The sequence below is a fragment of the Cervus elaphus genome, chromosome 33, assembly GCF_910594005.1.
Source record: "Cervus elaphus chromosome 33, mCerEla1.1, whole genome shotgun sequence".
In the NCBI taxonomy this organism is placed as follows: Eukaryota; Metazoa; Chordata; class Mammalia; order Artiodactyla; family Cervidae; genus Cervus; species Cervus elaphus.
In genome coordinates, this window is record NC_057847.1 from 2,675,267 (window position 1) to 2,698,284 (window position 23,018).

General features: G+C 41.6%; 1 protein-coding gene across 5 annotated transcripts in view; it reads right to left on the bottom strand.

Annotated features, from left to right (window-relative positions):
* Positions 1 to 23,018, bottom strand: part of HERC2 (HECT and RLD domain containing E3 ubiquitin protein ligase 2) — a 239,225-nt gene that overhangs the window by 91,478 nt on the left and 124,729 nt on the right. For all 5 annotated transcript variants that reach the window (XM_043894731.1, XM_043894732.1, XM_043894733.1 and 2 more), the window contains 14 exons: positions 21,354 to 21,535; positions 20,479 to 20,626; positions 20,201 to 20,397; positions 19,732 to 19,962; positions 18,731 to 18,869; positions 17,019 to 17,162; positions 14,386 to 14,528; positions 11,064 to 11,331; positions 10,783 to 10,919; positions 10,222 to 10,320; positions 8,007 to 8,175; positions 7,783 to 7,908; positions 6,180 to 6,288; positions 5,923 to 6,062 (listed from right to left, as the gene is read on the bottom strand). In XM_043894731.1, the coding sequence (XP_043750666.1) occupies positions 5,923 to 6,062; positions 6,180 to 6,288; positions 7,783 to 7,908; positions 8,007 to 8,175; positions 10,222 to 10,320; positions 10,783 to 10,919; positions 11,064 to 11,331; positions 14,386 to 14,528; positions 17,019 to 17,162; positions 18,731 to 18,869; positions 19,732 to 19,962; positions 20,201 to 20,397; positions 20,479 to 20,626; positions 21,354 to 21,535 (2,232 nt within the window). The remainder of the gene's footprint in view (positions 1 to 5,922; positions 6,063 to 6,179; positions 6,289 to 7,782; positions 7,909 to 8,006; positions 8,176 to 10,221; positions 10,321 to 10,782; positions 10,920 to 11,063; positions 11,332 to 14,385; positions 14,529 to 17,018; positions 17,163 to 18,730; positions 18,870 to 19,731; positions 19,963 to 20,200; positions 20,398 to 20,478; positions 20,627 to 21,353; positions 21,536 to 23,018) is intronic.

Consider the following 23,018-nt stretch of genomic DNA (forward strand, 5'->3'; position numbering starts at 1 on the left):
CGGGAGCCTTAAACAGGACGCACAGCACAGCCCATCAGGAAAGAAGAGACGCAAAGAAAAGCTCACACCCTGGGCTCGGCTCTCAACGGGAAGAGCCACAGAGGAAGAGAAGCGTCAACTCTGCAAGGCTATCTGTTTCCAGACTGCAGCTCTGCATGAAATCATCTCAGTCAATGAAACTGGACTGAGGTGAGCCCAGACGTCAATATTTACTTACGCCAATTACCTAGGATTCCCAAATGGCACTAGTAGTAAAGAACCTGGCTGCCGACAAAGGAGATACAAGAGAGGGGTTCAATCCCTGGGTGTCAGGAAGACCCCCTGACCCCCGAGGAGGGCATGGCAACCCCCACCAGTATTCTTGCCTGGAGAATCCCATGGACAGAGGACCCTGGCAGACTACGTCAACAGGGTTGCAAAAACGTCTGACTCAACTGACTTGACTTAGCACATACACATGCACCAATTACTTAGAAGATCAACCCTCTCTCCCTCAATCTCTGGAGAAAGGTAGCATCCTAGGCCTCAAATTGATTCAAGAAGTAACTTTTGTTACCATAATGTCCAGTACATGATGGAAAATGAGGAGACAAGAAAACATGACTACAAACCTATGACAAATGACAGACAATAGAGAAAGACTCACAGAGGACCCAGATAGAATTATAAAGTACAAATTTTATAATAACTATACTTAGTATGTTTGAAAAGATAAGATGCTGAATATTTCATCAGAGAATTTAAAATTATTTTTAAAAAGATTAGAACTGTTTAATATGGCAATTAAAATAAACAACTCAATGAATAGGTTTACCAGCAGACTAGACTCATATGAAAAGAGAACTAGCAAAAATTATCTAGAATGAAGAACTCAAGAGCAAAAGTTTAGAAAACATAAATGATGTGAAAAATTTAACAAACAGAAATAAGATCTGTCTTATCAGAAAGAAGAGTCTCAAAAGAGAAGGAAAAGAAAAGAGGGCATAGATTAACATTAGAAAAAATACTGGATGACGGGAAATTGTCCAAAACGAACAAAAGATATCAAAGCACAGATTTTAAAAGCCCCACTTTGAAAGTTGGAAAAATAAACCTTAAATTTTTTTACCACACACACCAAAAAAGGGTAGTTATGTGAAGTGATAGATGTGTTAACCAACCTTGCTGCAATAATCATTTTGCAATATATGTGTACCAAATCATCTCACTGAACACTTTATACTGATACAATGTCATATGTCAATTATAGCTCAAGAAAGTTGGAAAATTTATTAATTAAAAGCATTACTAACTGCAAGAAAGATAAATACAAAGAAATATATATATATGCATATGTAAGATTTGTGTAAGATAAAAACAAGAGTATCTCAAAAGCAGATTAAGGGGAAATACAAAGAATAAATTAGCTTTAAGGGAATAATAACTAAACTGACTTCAGCTGAAATAATATAAACCTAATTACAATGGAATAGTATTTTTAAAGTGCTAAAAGTCCCAGCAAAAATATTTTTTTTAAATAAAGAAGAAATAAAGACACACAAAAACAGAGTTCATAATCGTAGAGATAAATTAAATAAAATATTAAGGGCTATTCTTCAGGCAGGATAAAAATAATGACAGATGAAAAATGAAACATACAGAAAGGAATAGAGAAAAACTGCGGTTCATGGGGTTGCAAAGAGTTGGATACAACTTAGTGACTAAACAACAACTAATATTAAGTATGTGAAAAAAAAATTCAACAAACACCGACCACAAAAAATAACAATCCTATGCCTTATATTGTTTAAGATGTATATGTGTGAAATTTTTAAACACAGTAATAAAAACATGGTAATTTAAATCAGAATGATGGTTAATTAAGTTAAAGGAACCTCAGATCCTTGCACTGCTTAGGAGGAGGATAAAAATACTAAATAATGATTAGGTTTATAAGACAAAAAAGATCATAATATCTTTAGCAACTACTAATACCAAAAATGTATACAATATACACTACTTTTATAGTACATGAATATACACCAAAAATGTTTAACTTCTAAGCCAGTGAGCATGTGTTGGTGCAGGGTGGTGGGGGGTAGGGTGGTTGGCTAAATAACACAGAATTTATAAGTCCAAAGGAAGATGGAACGGGAAAAAAAAAGGGAACAGAAGACAGACGGGACAGCAACAACAAAAAAGCACTGAAAAGCTGATTAATTTACAAATATATGTTTCAGCAACTGCCTTAAACATAAATAAATACCTAAATGATCAAAATAAGAGACAAATACCATCACATTGGAATTTTTTAAAAAACTGCCAACAAGATTACAGAAAGACTGAGGGCAAAAGGCTACAAAAAGATATACTGAGCAAACACTAACTTCAGCACAGAACCGCAAAAGACATTTTTTCAGACAGGCTAAAACATGTGTAAACTCCCAGGAAATGCCAAGTCCTATGACTAAACAAGTTTCCCCCAAAATGTCAAAGATTAATCAGGATACACATCTGAATGCAAAGCAGAAACTAGTAAAAAGATACAGGTAGAAAATGCTGACATCTTTGAAACTTAAAATCAATGAATAAAAGAAAATAATTCCAATGGAATTTTAAGGATATTTTTAAATGATGATGAAATATTACTACCTATCAGTATTATAAGATACAGCTTATGCTTAAACATAAATTAAAAATTTTAAGTTCAAATATCATAAAAGATAAAAGTGAGAAATTAATGAACTAAGCATTCAGAGGGGAGGGGGGAAATCAACCTAAACCTAAATTTTATAGGAAAAAGAAATGATAAAGATCTGAGAGACACGAATTCAAAGTCAAAAGTTAGTTCTTTGAAAAGCCTAATAAAATTTATAAACCCATGGCACGATGATCAAAAAAAACAAAAAACAAAAACAAGAAAAGTTAGCCCTGAAAAGGACCAACAGAGTAGACTAGAGAACCCAGGAAAAAACTCTCACATCTATGGTCAACTGATGTTCAGAAAGGGTGCCAAGACCATTCAATAGTGAAAGGACAGTCTTCTCAACAAATAGTTTTGGGAAAACAGGATACACATACTTCAGTTCAGTTCAGTCCCTCAGTCATATCCGACTCTTTGCGACCCCATGAATCGCAGCACGCCAGGCTTCCCTGTCCATCACCAACTCCCAGAGTCCACCCAAACCCATGTCCATCAAGTCAGTAATGCCATCCAGCCATCTCATCCTCTGTCATCCCCTTCACTTCCTGCCCCCAATCCCTCCCAGCATCAGGGTCTTTTCCAATGAGTCAACTCTTCGCATCAGGTGGCCAAAGTATTGGAGTTTCAGCTTCAACATCAGTCCTTCCAATGAACACCCAGGACTGATCTCCTTTAGGATGGACTGCTTGGATCTCCTTGCAGTCCAAGGGACTCTCAAGAGTCTTCTCCAACACCACAGTTCAAAAGCATCAATTCTTCGGCGCTCAGCTTTCTTCACAGTCCAACTCTCACATCCATACATGACCACTGGAAAAACCATAGCCTTGACTAGACAGACCATTGTTGGCAAAGTAATGTCTCTGCTTTTTAATATGCTATCTAGGTTGGTCATAACTTTCCTTCCAAGGAGTAAGCGTCTTTTAATTTCTTGGATGCAATCATCGTCTGCAGTGATTTTGGAGTCCCAAAAAATAAAGTCAGCCACTGCTTCCCCATCTATTTCCCATGAAGTGATGGGACCGGATGCCATGATCTTAGTTTTCTGAATGCTGAGCTTTGAGCCAACTTTTTCACTCTCCTCTTTCACTTTCATCAAGAGGCTTTTTAGTTCCTCTTCACTCTCTGCCATAAGGGTGGTGTCATCTGCATATCTGAGGTTAGTGATATTTCTCCCAGCAATCTTGATTCCAGCTTGTGCTTCTTCCAGCCCAGAATTTCTCATGATGTCCTCTGCATATAAGTTAAATAAGCAGGGTGACAATATACAGCCTTGACGTACTCCTTTTCCTATTTGGAACCAGTCTGTTGGTCCATGTCCAGTTCTAACTGTTGCTTCCTGATCTGCATACAGGTTTCTCAAGGGGCAGGTCAGGTGGTCTGGTAGTCCCATCTCTTTCAGAATTTTCCACAGTTTATTGTGATCCACACAACCAAAGGCTTTGGCATAGTCAATAAAGCAGAAATAGATGTTTTTCTGGAACTCTCTTGCTTTTTCGATGATCCAGTGTTCGGCAATTTGATCTCTGGTCCTCTGCCTTTTCTAAAACCAGCTTGAACATCTGGAAGTTCACGGTTCACGTATTGCTGAAGCCTGGCTAGGAGAATTTTGAGCATTGAGAAAGGCGTTGCCTTTCTTTGGGATTGGAATGAAAACTGACCTTTTCCAGTCCTGTGGCCACTGCTGAGTTCTCCAAATTTGCTGGCATATTGAGTGCAGCACTTTCACAGCATCATCTTTCAGGATTTGAAATACAGCCTTAATACATACTTAAATACATACTTAAAAGGATGAAATTACATATTATACTATGTATAGAAAATAACTCAAAGTGGTTCAACCTATAAACCTCTTATAAACATAGGGACTGACTTTCAGAACTCTGGCTTTAGCAGTGATTTCTGAAGTTGACCCAGAAATAAGTATGACATCAAATGCACAGGCAAACAAAAGAAATGATAAATTAAAATTCATTAAAAGGTACAACTTTTATCACAGAATCCTATCAAGAGAGTGAAAAGAAAAAGGGTAGAATATTTGCAAATCACATATCTGATTTGATGCCCACAATATATAAAGAATTCCTACAAACTAACATCAAAAGTTTTGAAACTGAATTGACACACCTCTTTGCCAAAGATATATAAATAGCAAAAAGCACATGAAAAGAGGCTCAGTGCCATTTATCACTAGGGAAACTCAAAAATCAAAATCACAGTGAGATAACTACTTCTCACCATCAGCATGGCTGTAATTCAAAAAAGAAGAAAATAAAATGGTGAGCATATGGAAAAACCAGCATCCTCATACACTGCTGGCAGGAATGTAAAATGCTACAGTCACTTTGGAAAACATTTTGATGGTTCCTTAAAAACAAATAACTACAGAATGGCCGTGCAATTCTACTCCTAGTTTTCAAATAGGGACACATTTGTACATCAGTGTTCATAGCAACATTGTTCACAACAGCTGAAAGGTACAAACAACCCAAATATCCATTAACAGAAGACTTGATAAGTAAACTGTGATATATACATACAATGGACTATTAGTCATAAAATGAAATTAAGTTCTGATACACGCTATGTAACATGGATGAACCCTAGAAACATAATCTAAGGTGAAATAAGTCAGATACACAAAAACACAAATTTTGTGTGGTTACACTTATAAATGAGGTACCTAGAGTTGTCTAATTCAGAGACAGAAAGTGGATAAGAGGTCGCCAGGGAGGGAAGAATGGGCATTATTGCTTAATTGGTACACTCCTATATTGAAATGGTGAAAAAGTCTTAAAAATACTGAGTGTTGACAGCGTGCAATATTCTCTTAATTATACACTGAAAAGTGATTAAAATGGCAAATTTTATGTTGCATATATTTTACCATAATAATATATATATACACATATATATATACACAAACACACTAAAAGACATACAAATACATCTACCCAATTCCACATCCTATCCAACAAAACATTTATTAGTTTCTTGAGTCCACTTACTCTTCTTTATGGAAATACAAGCAAACAACACTGTTATTCTAGTTCCATGGACCACTCCTTGTTAGAAAAAAAAAAACAGCAATTCATCAAGTGGGCAGGACCATCTTTCCTGTCTCACTGTGTACATAGTTTAGTGCTCACCAATATGAACTTTAAAGAGCAAAATTAAGTATCCACAATAATTATCTCATTAATAACAGTCTGATGAAAGAGAAGATAACCAGTCTACTATACCTGGTTCATTTATTCTGCCAAATGTATGCCTGGTGTTGTGTTTTCTGGTTTTGAAGCAAGCTTCACAAAAATCAAAGTCATCACAGTTTCTGCATTTGAATCTAGATCCATTGATAGGAAACATCTGACAGCCATCACACCTATTTTTAAAATAGCCATTGAGTTGGTAAGAAAAACATGAGGTCATCTATCAAACTTAATTCCAAAGAAAATCATTCCTCCCAAACAAATCTAGCAATATAAAAATAAAAACTCACGTAACACCAGGGTGAATACTAGGTACCAGCTCCATTTCTGATAACAGCCCAGTCCAGTGAGACTGCTGAGGAAAGTCGACAATAACATCTTTTCCATTGGCACTGAAAGCTAGGACAAACAGAAATTGTTTGAAACATCTCTGTCACGAACAAAAACCTAAAATTAAAATTAAATCTATACCTGGCTATGTGATATTGTATTATAGTTATTTTTGTTTTACAGAGTACTTCTCTTTTAGAGAGGCATGCTAAGACACTTTTGCATGAACTAACACATGATGTCAATTGGGAATCAGCTTCAAAATAATGGAGGGAGAGGATCATGGATGAACAACTTTAGCCAGTTGTTGTCAACTGCTGAAGCCAGGTGATGAGTACACAGCAGTTCTTTATACTATAGTCTCTATTTTTGTATATGTTTGAAATTTGCTACAATAAGAAGGTTCATTTAATTACAGCAAGCAAAAACTCCATTCAGTATCTTAGGGAATAAAAATTACGTTAATAATATATCTACTGCCCTTTAGTGAACACTACTCTAAATATTAACTTCTAAATCAAGTTATTCTTTAAATTTATCTTTGCTTTGATTTGTAAAGCTTTGAAAAATCACTTAAGAAACTGTTAAACAAAACTGAAAACTGTTAAAGTAAAATGTCAAATAAGCTACTTTGTTAAATAAGCTACACTGTTCTTATGTAAACTTAAGAAACACTAATACCCCTGGTCCCCTGGGAAGGTACCACCATTGTGGCCATTTTTAATCTAAGCTATACAGTAAGAGTTTTTCCTACAAGGATCAAGGAAGACTAAACAAAGAAAAATGGCACTGAAAGCAAATTTAAAGATAAAACCACACAAATACTTAATCATTTCTCATGCAACTGTTAAAATGGATACGTATACCATTTAAAGTGTGCCATGTTTGATTTGAAATCTCAAGAATATCATATTAAACATAAAGTGAGGAAAATTTTGTGTTTCCAGGTGCTGACTTCTATCATTTGCACAAAGCCATTTCTTAAATTTATTAAAAGAGAGAGAAAAACACTGAGGGAGCTAGCCATTTGGCAGGATTGACAGAACAACTTCAAAAAACCCCAGCACAAGGCCACACTGAGACTGCAACAGACTGAGGTAAAAACAAAGCCACTCTTTTAACATATCCGGTCACGTTCAATCTAATCCAAACCACAAGCCCAACCTGATTAGTATAAACAACTGCTTCCTTGCCAGACATACTCTCATCATGAGTCCATTATCTCTTCCAAACAGTATTTATTAAGATATCCATTCTGAGAATTACCCCAATTTCCTGAACCCTCCCCAAAATACCAAATGCAAACTCCATCAGTCTTTGTTGCACCACTTATGAAGACATCCCATTGCCAGGATATGCACTCTCCCATGCTGCAATGAGTTAATGCACCTGACTGTCCAATAACAGGTGTGCTGCAGCTCTACAGAGTACTGAAAAGCAAAAGAATACTACGTATAAATCATAAGGCTTGTTTTTCCTGCCCTTGAATGGAAAAAAAAAAGAGTTTACGTTAGTTGATGAAAAGCTAAACACTTGGGAGTTTCCTTGCCGAGGCAGTACTACCTTTCACAACCCCCACACTTTGATGAGTCACAGATCCCCACTTGTACTTCGGTGTTGTGACCGAGGCTTTGACACGAACTTTATCACCAATTTTGATGTGAGAAGGAGAACTTGGTGGAGGATAGCCTAGAGATTCCAATAAAAAAGAAATATAATTAGCATTCATTCAGCAACTCTGAATCTAATTAAGAAAGTCAAAAGAACTTAATAAAGAATGTTCTCACCTATAAGTTCCACATGAATATACCTAACCCAGTAAGTGCCTCCTTTCTGCTGCCAATCACACTGCACATTGAGGTCATGTAATCCATCCCTATCCAATTTGATGACTTTGCCCACATCTCCTTCACACACCTCTTCATATGTTCGACAGCATCTAACCATCATTCCCACCTAAAATTAAGTTAAAAATACAGTCCAATATTAGGTGAAACGATCAATTATAAAGAAGCACTATTCTAGTCCTAAGAAAGAATCCCCTCTAGCACCCAGTATGCTCTCAATATCATTTTACACAAAATGGTACCAGGACTCTTAAGAAAACTGCCTGGCTTGATGTTTGGGGCAGGAAATACACAAGATGAATTTGGATCAATTTGTGCCCTAAAGCAAGGGAGCTATCAAAGATTAACGGGCTCCCTCAAAAGAATAACCTGACCAAGAGGGAAAATGAATGAAACATATCAAATTCATAACAGCCAAAAACCTCATCATATAAGCAAATTAAAGTTTGCCCTGCACCTTAAGAGAGTCAAGTTGGGGTGTGCTTTTATGCTGTGATACACTGTTTATGTTAACATGGATAGCAACCTGTGTTGACTATAACTTAGATATTTCATGTCATTCTGTAGTCAGACTTTGATTTTGATTAACAAGGAACTATCAGGTCCTTTAAATATATATATGTATATATTCCTAAAAAAAAAAAAAAAAGGTTTCTTGGTCATCTTTTTATAGTACAGGATACCAATACACAACTGAAAATTCATAATACAAACAAACAAAAAGCAACCATCTATTCTGCCTTTCCTATAAAAACTATTTTACAGTGACAAGAGTTGATAAGAAAGTTTTTTACAATGTACAGAACTCTAGCTAATATATTTGGAAGGAATGACAAATTTAGAAAACCACTATTATGCAACCTTTCTTAATGGGTCTAGATAATACCATTAATCACTACTAAAGCTCCAAGATGGACAATTAATAAAGACTGGATGGTACAGATGACAAGTAACAATGCATGTTGGGCCATAATACAATACAGTCTTTCCCAAGATGCAGCCAGAGTCCAACCAACCTCCAGCCCTCACTCTGACTTTACAGGAGATGCAGAGAGGGAGGAAAATGTGGGGCAACGTAATTTTAGTCATAAATAAATGGCATGAAAAGAAAAAACAAGAGCGAAAAATGGTTCTAGGTTAAAAATACACATCACCCAAATGTGTGTGGGATCTTATTTGTATCTAAATCTTAACAAATTACTATAACAAGCCATTTTTGGGGAAAACTGGGAAAATCTGAGCCTAAATTAGATAATGAGATAATAGTAAGGAACTACTGTTTACTTTGTTAGGCAATGTTAAGTAACAGCACTGTCAGTATGTTAAAAATAAATCCTTTATTTAGGGATACATGCTGCTGACTTATTTAGAGGAGAAGTGAGACCATTTCTGAGATTTCCTCTGAAATATACTAATGGGACGGATGACCCGCTGGAGAAGGGATGGCTACCCACTCCAGTGTTCTGGGGCTTTCCTGGTGGCTCAGCTGGTGAGGCATCCACCCGCAACGCAGGAGACCTGGGTTCAGTCCCTGGGTTGGGAAGACACCCTGGAGAAGGGAAAGGTTATCCACTCTAGTACTCTGGCCTGGAGAATTCCATGGACTGTATAGTCCATGGGATCGCAAGAGCGACTGAGCAACTTTCACTTTCACACTAACTAGAGAGGAAGGCCTGGCAATTCACTCCAGTATTCTTGCCTGGAAAATCCCACGGACAGAGGAGCCTGGTGGGCTACAGTCCATGGGGTTGCAAAGAGTCGGACACAACTAAAGCCACTTAGCACACACACATGCTAACTATAACAAAAGAACTAAAACAGGAAAAGAAAGAATTTAAGGTTGAAAAGGACTACACAAAAAGCATAGCTAAATAGTTACAATTAGATGGCAAGAAGAAGACTACTTAGAGAAAAAAAAAAGCAAAACTAGATTATAGAAGTGTCCAGAAAGGGATAATCAAGAAGCACATGTGTGTGCCGCACCACTGTGGGCAAGCCACCTTCTGCACGCCTTCTGCTCCTCTGTCCTCTGCTCCAGTCACAGCTCCTCCCCTGGTACCTGCTGTGCCCGCCCTCTCTGACTCTCTGAGATGCTCAAACATCTGCTGAATGAAAACCTAAGCAATCAAGGTTCCAGCCCAACACCATTACTCACCTGAATATTCTCTCTCACATACACAGCATAGTCATCATTACTTAAGAAATCAGCTCGCTTTTTATAAGTCTGGCTCTCTGTTACAACAGCACCAGTGGACTACAAAAGATAAATACTTTTTTTTAAATGGTGAACCAGATAAACCTACTTAAAAAGAAAGTAGTAAGTGAAATCCATAATATTAAAAAAGTATATAATATTATTCTATGTTTTCACTATAAAATTCTTCACTTAAAAAAAGACTAATAACAACAGCACTGTAAGCAGAATAAATCTCAAAAGCTGAAAGTACAGAAAATTTCTGAGGCAATTCCAAATCAATCCCATAAAACAACACACTTGAGTCAGAAGTAAATGTCCTATAAATAATGATTTTCTAAGATCATCTCTAATGGCTGCCCAGCACCAGCAGATGTTAAAGCGAAAAGCAATTAAGGCACAGAAAACCCAGGCAGCCCTTAGTAGCTTTGCCACATGCCCGGCAGAACCACAGAGAGGCCCCATGGAGCAGTGCAGAGGAATCCAGAACTCAGAACAGACGGGCACAAGGGAAGCACTGACCATAGCATAGGCCGTGTCATCCACATCCTCCATCACCTCCTCGTCTGAACATTCCTCAGACCCCGTGTCTGCATCTGAGAGGTCCGTGACCTGCACATCGGCATGGTCCAGCAGCCACCCAACCAAGGCTTCCACGCCTAGGAGCAAGCACACAGCACAACCACAGTGAGGACCACAGCACCTGCATGCCCAAGGGGCCTCTGACATTAGTATTTCAAGGGAAGCCTACAAACAGGAGGGCAGGCACATTACGTCAAACACCCATAAGGAAAATACAGTACCTGGCAAGCCAGAAGCATTCCCAGAGGCACCAGTGAGCGACTTGAGCGCAAACTCTATGTTCCTTCTAGGAAATCCCATCTCCATGAGCTGAACTACAATGGGCAGAACAGGACCAGGAGACTGCTTGTGCTTCCTCGCTCTGCCTGGGCGAATATGCTGCACAGTGACAGGGGTCGTGGCCTCACTGGAGCCGCAGTCTTCAAACGCAGGGCTCAGTGGGTGGGCAGACTCCACAGCCAGACACTGACACACAGCCAAGGCGGCAGCCTGCGCAAATGAAGGCAGAGTTTGTAAATCAGGGGACTAAGGAGTCTAGGGAAATGCAAACTACAGACTACTATGACAAACTGCAGTGCAGAAATATAGAAACCCAGGCTTACATGTGTATTTTTAAATGAATGGATAAAACATGTTTAAAAACAAAAAGACAACTTTCACAGTTTAATGAAGAGGAAAGATTCGATGACCCAATAACTTCTACTTCAGTATACACAGTCTACCTGAAAAGTTAGCAAACTATCAATGTCCACCAAGGAAACTTCACAGAAGCACTGAGCTATGAGTGAGCAACACGCCAAGGTGAACAGAGGTGAGAGGTCTGATGGGGTGGGAGAAACAGACCCTCGCCCTTCCCAAAGACAAGTCAGTATTTGTCATAAAGTAACGGGGCCAGGTGCCATGGTCTTAGTTTCTTTTAATATTGAGTTTTAAGTTTTTTCTCCTGCTTTACACTCATCAAGACACTCTTTAGTTCCTCTTCACTTTCTGCCATTAGAGTGGTATCAACCGCATATTGAGGTTGTTGATGTTTCTCCCGCCTAACTTGATTCTAGCTTGTAACTCAGCTTGTAACTGGCATTTCTCTTGATATGGCTCAGCATAATGGTTAAATAAACAGAGTGACAACAGATAGCCTCCTTTCTCAATCCTAAACCAATCAGTTGTTCCATACAGGGTTCTAACTGTTGCTTCTTGACCCGAATACAGGTTTCTCAGGAGACAGGCAAGATAGTCTGGTATTCCTGTCTCCTTAAGAGCTTTCCACAGGGTTATGATCCACACAGTCAAAGGTTTTAGTGTAGTCGATGAAACAGAGGTGCATGTTTTTCTGCAATTCCCTTGCTTTCTCTATGATCCAGTGAATTCTGGCAATTTGATCTCTGATTCCTCTGCCTTTACTAAACCCAGCTTGGATATCTGGAAGTTCTTGGTTCACATAATGCTAAAGCTTAGCATGCAAGATTTTAAGTATGACCTTACTAGCTTGGGAGATGAGTGCAATTTTCCAATGGTCAGAACATTTTTTAGTACTACCCTTCTTGGGAATCAGGACGAGGATTGACCTTTTCCAGTCTTGTGGCCACTGCTGGGTCTTCCAGATTTGCTAATAATTATGAATTTTGCTCAAAATATTCTTAAAAACTGTTTGAAGACCCTGGAGAAAACAGGAATGGGGCAACCTTGAGCACAAGGGAAGCCCACAGGCAAGCTACTACCAGGGGCAGTGTCCCTGGACGGCAGCGGGCCAGAGCAAGGACAGGTGAGGGAGAGCCACAACACGCGCAACCGCAAATCCCTGGCTGACTGCAAAATGGAGTGTATGTGAGACTGCAGATCCCAGCCACAAGAAACTGCTGGAAGACCCAGTGCTAAGACGGTGTGCCATCCTAGTCCAACCAAGTTTCAGCATTTTGGTCAAGATACAAAAGCTTCCACTGGAAGAGGTTCTAAATCTCTCAGAATTAGAGACTAGGAACCAGCACTAAGGGGAAAACGATAAATCATCACCAAAAAGTCTAGAACCAACCTCCTTAAGACTGAAGTAAACTACCAGGTACTGAACCATCTACAAAAGAAAACAAAAGACATTTCACACAGAGCAATAAAATGCCACCTGAATTTCCATCAGGATCAAGGGAGAGGGGCTTCCCTAGTGGTCCAGTGGTTAAGAATCCACCTTGCAATGTGGGACAGCAATTGGATCTCTGGTCCGGGAAGATCCCACATGCCATGGGGCAACTAAGTCCATGGGTCAAAGCCCCTGAGCCAGGGCACTACTGCCTGCAAGGCACAACCACTGAAGCCCTCCCACCTACAGCCTATGCTCCCCAACAAGAAAAGTCATCACAACAAGACGCCCACAAACCGAAACCAGAGACAGCCCACGTGCAGAAATGACCCACCACAGCCAAATAATGAATAAATAAATAAATCTTTTAAAAAAAAAAAAGAATCAAGGGAGACAAAACCACCGTAGCTCTCTCTCTGGAACAAGAGCCCTTCCTGATTCATAAAGGACGACTCTAGGTCTACTTGTTTCCTCCAAGTCTTATTTTTCCCTCAACTCTGGGCACCTCCCAGCATGGCTCTGGGCTGCAACTGCTCAACACCCTTTTCATTGATTAGCTCCTCATTCCTGAGCCTCCTGCAGGAGTTATCTGACAAATGACTTGCAACATTGCCTTGCAGCAACTGTAACCCCATCTCCCATCCCAGGTTTTCAGACCTAAGGAGTAGCTGGCACTCGGACCTGGTCTGAGAACACCTGGCACCCTCCTCCCCCGGTGCCCCCATGCCCAGGGTTTCCTCAAGAATCCGTCTGCACCCAACTGGCTTCCCAACTCACTCTGGATGCGGGCTCCCCACAGGGTCTTAGTCTCTGAGTATTCTACTAGGGTATTTTCCACCTGCCAAATTGTCTGCTCAAGATTTTACTCCTGTCTTTGATATTTTTTTCCAGAATGTTTAATATAGTACACAGCAAAAAAGATTTTTTAAAATATCTAGTCTTCCATGTGGTGGGCCATACTCAGTCCTATCAGGGCTCTTCTATGGGAACACGCCCACAGGCCCCCTCCCCCTCAGCCCACCATGTGTGCGGTGCAGGGCACATGCTCCAAAACAGGGTGTTGGCTGAGAGCCCGGGCAAGTTCGAGAAAGGCTTTGGAGTGAGTGAAACAAATGAACAAGCACCATACAGTACTCCTAGGTCTAACAGAGCTCTTTCAATAATAATACTTCCTGGAAAAAGATCCCTCCATGAATACTTGAGCATTAACTCATGATGAATCTAGTTAATTTTTACAAACAATTCACAGAAACTCAAAATAAGATTAAACTTTTAACTCATTCACTTTCTGACTAGTATCACAGTGCTCTATGACAGACACGGTTAAAACCTACCTAGTCATGAGAATTATTTTGGCATATCTTTTAAAATTCAAACCATATCCTTAAGAGAATACACTTCTGGCACACACACAGAAAAGCTGTTTATAGTTTAATGCAGCAGATTAAAATGACCAGGTCTACTGACCATACCTCAAGCTCCTGTTTGTCAAATATGGCCTTCACAGGAGACGGCTGGGTGGCCGAGGCCAATAACTGCTGCAAGAGGGTCATGGGGGGCTGCGGCCCTTCAGGAGACATGTCCACAAGGTCAGGGGATACAGCTGCTCCATCATCTGAGTTTAAAAACAAAACACAGTGACACTGCATTTTCAACCACACACACTTCTTTACTGTGAAAGACAGCGCACTAGTCATGTTAGACCAGACATGACCTCTACCTAATCAAGCATTAGGCAAGCAAAATCTTCAAGGGTTTTTCACTCCCTACTTTCTGGCCTCAGTCCTTCTTTAACTCATCTGTCTGTGTCTTTAAAGCCAACCAAAGCTACTTCCCAGATTACTGCCCTTAGTCCAGTTCTTTGCCTTTGCCATCTTGGTGTACACTCATTTCTGCAGAAACCCCTTCTATGAAACCCCCAAGTACGTATCTCCAGCCCAAGCTTTTGTTAACCCTTGTTCAGACTATAACCTGACACCAAACCCAAATATGACTAGGGGTTGTAAATCTTCTCAAAGTGCCAGAGAGTGAACAGTTTAGGCTCACTGACCATAGGATCTGTCACAGCTACTCGACTCTGCCACTGAAACGTAAATGCAGCCAGAGATGACGTAAACAAGCTGGTGCAGCTAGGGGCTATGTTCCCACAAACTGTATAAGACAGGTGGCTGTGGTGTTTTCCTTAAAGCCCTGTTCTAGACAGCTCCATCTGGAGCCCCTGTTCTGCCCCAAGTAAGGGATGGTAATCCTGATTCAGTGCTGCCATAGTTCCTCAGTGGGATAACCACAGAACAGTCAATCCAATTTCCTGGGCTCTGGTTCCCTAATCCTCTACAGTTGTGGCTTATCTTCAAGGTCCTTAATGTCTAATCAAGAATGAATCTGCACTTTTATTACATTTACTTCATACTCAGCATGCTGTAATTAAATTCCTAAGTCAAGGAAACGTAACTCTTAAGTTAAGGAAAAACACCACATACTCCACTGGACTTTCTAATTTTGTCAACAGCACTCCTCCCTGTCTTCCCTATAACTCGAGCTTGAAACATTAGCCACCTTTGACTTTTCAATGATTTTCCAAGAGGTCATCATCTAAAAAGACTATAGCATCACAGTCTCTACTGGTACTTTCTTTCCATTTTTTCATGCCTTCCCTTGGAAGACACTTTATCACTTGACACAATTTCCCCATCTTCATGATCTCCCAGTTTCAAATACTCCTATAACTCACTACCATATTTGTCATCCTGAATATCCTCCTTATCATGTGAGGCCCTGCCACATATTCCCAGCCTTACATTTCACCCTGGCAGCCACTGCACTCTATCACATGATTCAACTGACCTCTCCCCAGCTTTAGCCCCATATTCATCAATAAGTCCTGAGATCCTTGCAAAGGTCAGTACCCAATTATTCACTGCTTATGCCTCTGCTCCTACTGTCTCCTCCCCCAGGATGGAAACTCCTTACCCCTGCAGCCAGGGGCTGCCACACACCCCAAATGCTGCTTGCCCTCCCCAGTCCTCAGCTCCAGCACCCCAGGACGCCCGTGAAACTGTGCTCACTCGTCTTACAGCACACAGGCCCAGACCATGGACAGTGCCATCTACTTTCATTTTCTCTCCGCACCCTGACTCCAGACAGTAAATCGTAAACAAAGACGATCTTGTTTTCCATAATATTTACCACAATGTCTTTCAAAAGGAGATAATAAAAACATATTTCATAGCTTTTTTTTTTTTTCTATTCAAAGTGAAATGAGCTCACTCCAGAAAACTGAGGTAATACAGAAAAGTACAAAGACAATAAAGTCAGATGAAATTCTACTATCACTATTCTGGTAAGCAGATGAATGCAAATCTACAAACATATGTACAGCAATATCTTTTTATCATTTTCATGTTTCCATGGTATTAAACCTATATATGTATCATCATTTGTGAATGGTGCCATGGTATCCCACTACATGGGTACACCACCTAATAATGGGTGTTCGGGTGTCAGCACAAAAATAACACCAACAAAAAAAGCTATAATGAGCTTCTGGAAACATGTAACACGTGTTTACAGATGAGATGTAAAAAGATGTCAGCACCATGACATCATTTCATGTGATAAATTCCCACAAGACAAATTGTTAAGCAATGAATATACAAATGCATGTATTTTAAAGTCTAACGTTTACTCAAATGCCTGTTAGATGGTTGTACCAACTTAAATCCCCACTAGCATAGCAAAGTATTAGGGTGGTGCCACTCTGTGCACATATGAACCACTTCACCACCTTATTAAAGATGCAGATCCTCATTTTTTAGCTCTGGGATGCAGCCTGAGAGTCCACATTTCTACATGTTCCTCTTAAGTGTCATCAATGCTACTGGTCCTCAGGCCACATCTCATATACTGGGGCAAGAGAACACTGCTTCCCTCCCTCCCCACCAAGTCCCCTAAGGTTTGTCTATCACTTTTCATCAGTTACTGGCCAGACTGCACATCTTCCTTGTACATACAGACGCCATCTGTATTCTCCCTTTCTCGTCCCTTGCCTGTTTTCTACTGGAGTATGCCTTTCTCACAGATCCACAAGAGCTCCTTAAAAAGATACCTGTATGGGCAGCTGCAGCCTCCTGAACAGCGGGCTGAGACAAGATCTGCCTGAGCTGGTCCTGGTGGGAAAGCAGAGCGCGGCCCGCCTTCAGAATATACAGCTTTAACTGCTGGCACCTCAGCAGGTCCAAGTCTACTTGTCCTGTGGGGGAAAAAGCACTGAGCAGGAGAGGCACATGCTGCTGGGGCACACCACCCCAGCTGGCGTTCAGCCCTGAGCAGGTCCTGCCCTGAGGGACTCAGCGGATCACGTCAGAGTCTGTCTGCAGTGCAAGACCTGCCGTTCCCCGTGTTGTGGGGAAGCACGCTCTACCCGCCCCAGGTCTTCTCCCCTTCTTGCTCCCTACACATTACCTTGGGTAGGGGTGACAATTAGATGGCTTAACATAGTAAGAATCATGTTAGCTACTGCTGCATGAATGCTCAGCCACTCTCTTGTGTCCAACTCTTTGCAACCCCATGGACTGTTGCCCACCATGTTCCTTTCGTCATGGGATTATTCAAGCAAGGACATTGGAATGGGCTGCCATTTCCTTTTCCATAACTATCACCAGTATAATCAAATATTTCCTAAATTGCTAAAATTTCAACCAGATACCTACATCACAAATAAAATACTTTCTTGTCTTGCCAAAACATCTATGAGACAATTTTATCAGAGACTTACAACATACAGTTCTATAACTCATCAAAATCATAGCACTCTCTAGAATCTTGGGGCTTCCCTGATAGCTCTAGAATTTTATCTAACCCAACAACTGCAGTAATGTCCCTGAGTTGACTGAGGAACAGCCTAGGGAAGCCACTACAAAGATATAGGCAGCCCACAAGAAGACTGAGACTATAGTCATAGCTGCAGCATTCCAAAGCAAGACATGCTAGAGGTCATGGACAGCAGCATGGAGCTGTGGGAATGAGGGATGGGAGGGCATGGAAGAGTGAGAGGCAAGCTCCAATACCTGGCAGACAGGTGTATTCACTGTGACAGGAAACAGTGGCTAAGGGACAAAGTTAGCTGAATTGTGGACATGCCATGGTTTACTTGCACCTGACCCTCTAGCCAGATAAGTGAACTGGAGATCCAGAGTTAAGTGTTCACTATCGTTAATCCTACAGCAGCAATTACAGGGATGGGAGAAATGGGTGAGAAAACTCAAGAAGAGTGGCCCTAAAGAGCTAGAAATTATGGATGAAACCACAAGGATTTCCAATGTGCAAAGAATAGTCAGGGAGAAGAACTCTCAAAGAACATGTGAGCAGCAATGTAAAGAAAATCAAGACAGCAGTGGAAGAGGAGTATTTTAAGCACGAGTGGCCTTGGTCTTGCGTGGGTGGCCAGCATCCAGATGCCAAGTGAGGCAGGACGAAGCACGCAGGCCCTGCTGGGTATAGCTGTCACGAGGCCAGAGGCAGAGGTCCCAAGGTGTGATTAAGACGGGGTTAGTGGGCAGTGAGAGAGAAAACAGACTCCTCTTCAAAAAGTGTGTTCAGAATATACGCTGGCCTGGTGCTCCCCAGGTGCCACCCCCACCACAGCATCATCCTTTGTATCACACACTCTCATCACCACTCCCACCATCGCTCAACCAATGGCCACTCCGTCTGAACACAAAGGCTTCAGCAATGAAAGAACTTACTGACAAAAGAACAGACATTGCTCAAACACTAGTTAAGACTGTAGCCGTTTCATCATGAAGCACATGTACTGACCTGCAAAACCCTGTTTAGGTGATTTCTTTATTTTGTGCTTTTCCAATTTGCTTCCAGCGAGGTTCACCAACTGAGCCCAGACCGAGAGCATGGGCTCTGTGAAGGGCAGGTTGGTGACACTGAACGCCGCGGCGGGAAGCTGCAGGAAGAGCACAGAGAGACCTTCAAAGTGTGTCCAGTGAGAGGAACGAGCGAGCGTCCTCAAAGTCAGCACGGCCAGGGATCTCACTCTAAAACCACACATGGACTCAAAACTGCTGTTACATCTGAAAACAATGCTGAAAGAGGACCCTGAAGGTAAGATAAAGACCTACGTGTATAGTAAATATAACCTAAATTAATTTTTTGTCAACTTTTTAACAATAATTACATGATGGTGGTAGTTATTCTCAAGTATTTTCTATACATTTTAAATTTTCTATGAGATGCATATATTCCTATAATAATCAAAAACAGCATTTTATTGAAACATACAGTAAAACGGCACTTTTTCACTTTCACTTAGGTTACACAAAGTAACATAATTCACTCACTTTCCCAGTGGACCCCCAGTTCACAGATTTAAGATGACAATACCTGCTGAATAGAGTCATGTCACTCAACACAGTAATTAAGCATTTCCTACATGAAAAAAGATCATCATTTTAAAGAAATCATTTTTAGGTTTTTTCAAAGTTGAGTTGTTCAATAAAAAATAAATCTCATAAATTCACATTCTAAAATAAATACAATTAATATACTTACACAAGACCTTGTAAGTAACTAATGCCCTTTCATGTCTTTAAAGGCTAAAATAAGACACATGAACTGCTAATCTATACAACCCTGTGAGACCCGATTAACCACAGGAATGGAATGCAAACAGAGCGAGAAAGGCAGTCTTCCTCAAGTTGGACAGCAACCTAGAAGGCAGACCCAACTACAAGAACCAAGTTCCTCCCGGTTCTAACATAAAAGCCCTTCACCTCCCCACCTAGCAACATGAACACAAGCGCACTCACTGGCTTCAGCTGATTCAGCGGGCAAACACGACAGGTTCGCAGGTCACAGAACTGCACAGTGATTCTGCCCTTCGGGGTGATGCGAGTCACCGTGCCTTCTCCAAAGTCATCATGCAGGACTTGTCCCCCAAGCCGCACCCGGCCGTCAATGCCGCCAATGACAGCCAGCACTGCCATGAGGCTGCCCACCTCCGGGCTCTCGCCATCAGGAAAGCAGTCATCTATCAGGGCCTAGTGCAGACAGACAGCGAACTCGAGGAGAGCCCAGAGGGCTACCCATATCTTACACATTCACAATTACGCCAAATTTACTTTTTATATTAGTTTCCTCAATAATTTTTTCCCAGTAAAAAATATTTTAAAATATACCCATGAACAAAATACATGGCATTTAAAAAGATAATCTGAAAGCCAAAACAACATTCTACAGAGAAACACTACCAGACGTGCAAGAGCGCGCAGCACCCACCCCGTCAGCCGGCTTTCCCGCACAGCTTCGCGTGACCGAGTGGAGCTGGGAGTTGATGTACTTGTTGATGAGGCCGTTCCACTGGCCCAGGGCGTGCAGGGTGCGGAGCAGCGCCACCACCTCCTCCGCCAGCGTGCTGCTGTGCGTAGCGGTCAGGGAAGCCTGCGGGCGGGCCCTCCGCCTCCTCAGAGCAGACTCTGCAGAACACACACGAAGGAAGGGCTACGTGATGCCCTGCTTGCTCACCCAGGACACCGGGAAGGGGGAGAGCCGCCCACCTCTGAGGAACGGGACATCCGAAGAGCAGGTGGTGAGCAAGCTGCCCAGGAAACCGAAGAGCTTCTCCACAAGGCACTCCATGTCCCTGGCCCGCTCTGTCTTGTCCCATGACGGCAGCACTGCTTGCAGTAAATGCACAGCTAAGATCTGATAAAGGTGATTGAAAACAGCAAGTATTAAAGAAAGCCGTTACCTGACAGATTGTGAGGTAAAAAGATTTTAATTTTTGTTCCTGTAATGCAATTAATCGTGTGAAAATTCTAATATTATTTTACAGCCACATAATTACCTGAAAGTTGGTTAATAATATGAATTATCAGGTTAAAAAAATAAGCTACATTACATATGCAGATACTCATTTAATTAAAAAATAATTTCTTTAGTTTAAATCTTCTCAAGACAAGTATACCACCACTATGGTGAAGATGAGAGCAGCTGGTCATAGAAAAGCAACTCATCTAAGGCTTAACAACTTCATCAATTTAAAATAATCAATATCTTTAGCCTCTTGTCTCAGGGACTCCGAGTTGGCCCTAGTGGTAAAGAACCCGCCTGCTAATGCAGGAGACATAAGAGACACAGGTTCAATCCCTGGGTTGGGAAGATCCCCCAGAGTAGGAAGTGGCAACCACTCCAGTACTCTTGCCTGGAGAATCTCTATGGACAGAGGAGCCTGGCGGGCTGCAGTGCAGAGGGTCACAAAGCACTGAAACAGCTGAAGAGACTTAGTATGCACTGGTATCTAGAAAATCCACCGTGTTAGTTCTTCTGTGCACTCAGGAACCTAATTACGATGGCCAGCCTGATACCAATGCTGATGGGGCTCTCAATCCCAAAACCCACAGTGAGCGTGGACCAGTGTGGCAGCAGTTACCTGGCGCTGTAGGGAGGCAGCGGTGAACGGTGAGTGTCCCTCCACGACCCTCACGAGCAGCGAGATCCAGGGCGGGGAGCTGAGGGCCGCGCACATGTGCGGGGTGAGGGCGATGCTGCGCACGAAGCCCAGGGTGCACCAGCTCCGGTGCTGCTCCCGGCACACCAGCCTGCTGGGGGAGGCTGGCAGAGCAAGACCGGTCAGCTCGCACCCACCTTCCGACAGGGAGCACTCGGTACAGCCTCTCTGCCTTCAACTCACCCGCATCACTTATTTTCAATGATAAGCTCCTTTACAAATACACTACAGTATCACTGACTCTTAAGTGAGAAGAACAGAATACTTGCCAGTTAACTCAAGGAACACGTTACATTTTAAAATCTCTAAGGTACATGGAGTAAATTCACACTCGTTAAGGAATTTCATCTACGTACTATCTCTAAGCAGTAGGAAAACAATCTATAATTCAAGTAGCAGTTATCTGTGGGAGAGCAAATACCACACTTTGTGAATTTCACATGTTTTAAATATCCCCCATGAGCTTGTTTGTATTTAATCTGCATCATAAATTCCCAGCCCAAGTTTTAAGAAGGCTGTATTACTAGAAAAAGAGTAAGAGGTTTTCATGAGACAGTGACCATGTCTGCTCCTCCAGGGTCTCCACGCTTGGACACCTGGGGCTTCCACACTCTCCCGGCTGGCAGAGACTCTGAGGTGGGGGCATGCCATGTGACCTGCTCAGACACCAGACTAGCTCCCCTTCCCCAGTCCAGCGACCCTGCTCGCCAGGGACACCATTCTTCAGACACACACTCGTTCCACTCACTCAGTCACACTCACCCACACATACGCACAGGCCCTGGCACCCCACATCAGACACCACTCTCACAGTGGTGTCTCACTCACACAAACATACCCAATTACGCACATTCACACTCAATCTCAAAATCACACATGTATACACACTCACACCTGCACGCACACACACACATTTGCTCCAATCACTTCCTCAACTTCTCCCACACTTATACATACTCATATTCACATACTCAAACACTTTGGTAGACTGAATTGTACCCTGAAAATTCATGTTCACCCAGAGTCAGATGTGGAAATAAATTCTTCACAGATATAATTAAGGTCAAGATTGAGATGATATTATACTGGATTAGGGTGAACCCAAAATTGAATGAAAGTACTTATAATAGGGAGAAAAGAAAAGGGGAGGCATTCATGTAAAGATGAGGCAGAAACTGGAATGATGTGACCATACACCACACTTCTGAAGCCTGGAGGTACAAAAGCAAAAATTCAGGGTCTTCCCCCAGAGTGTCAGAAGGAGCATGCCTTGATTTTGGACTTCTGCTATCTAGAATTCTGAGAAAGTGAAGTTGTCGCTTTAAGCCTTTGTTAAGAGTTGAATTATGTTCCCCCACAATTCACATGTTGGAGTCCTAATCCTTAGTACCTCAGAATGCGACCTTGTTTGGAAATAGATGCACCAAGTTTAGATGAAGTTAAACTAGATTAGGGTGCATCCTTAATCCAATGTAACTGGCATCCTTATAAAAAGGAGAAATCTGCAGACAGACACACACAGGGAGAATGCCATCTGAAGATGAGGGATGCCAAAGGGAAGATGAGGGAAGCCAAGGAATGCCAAAA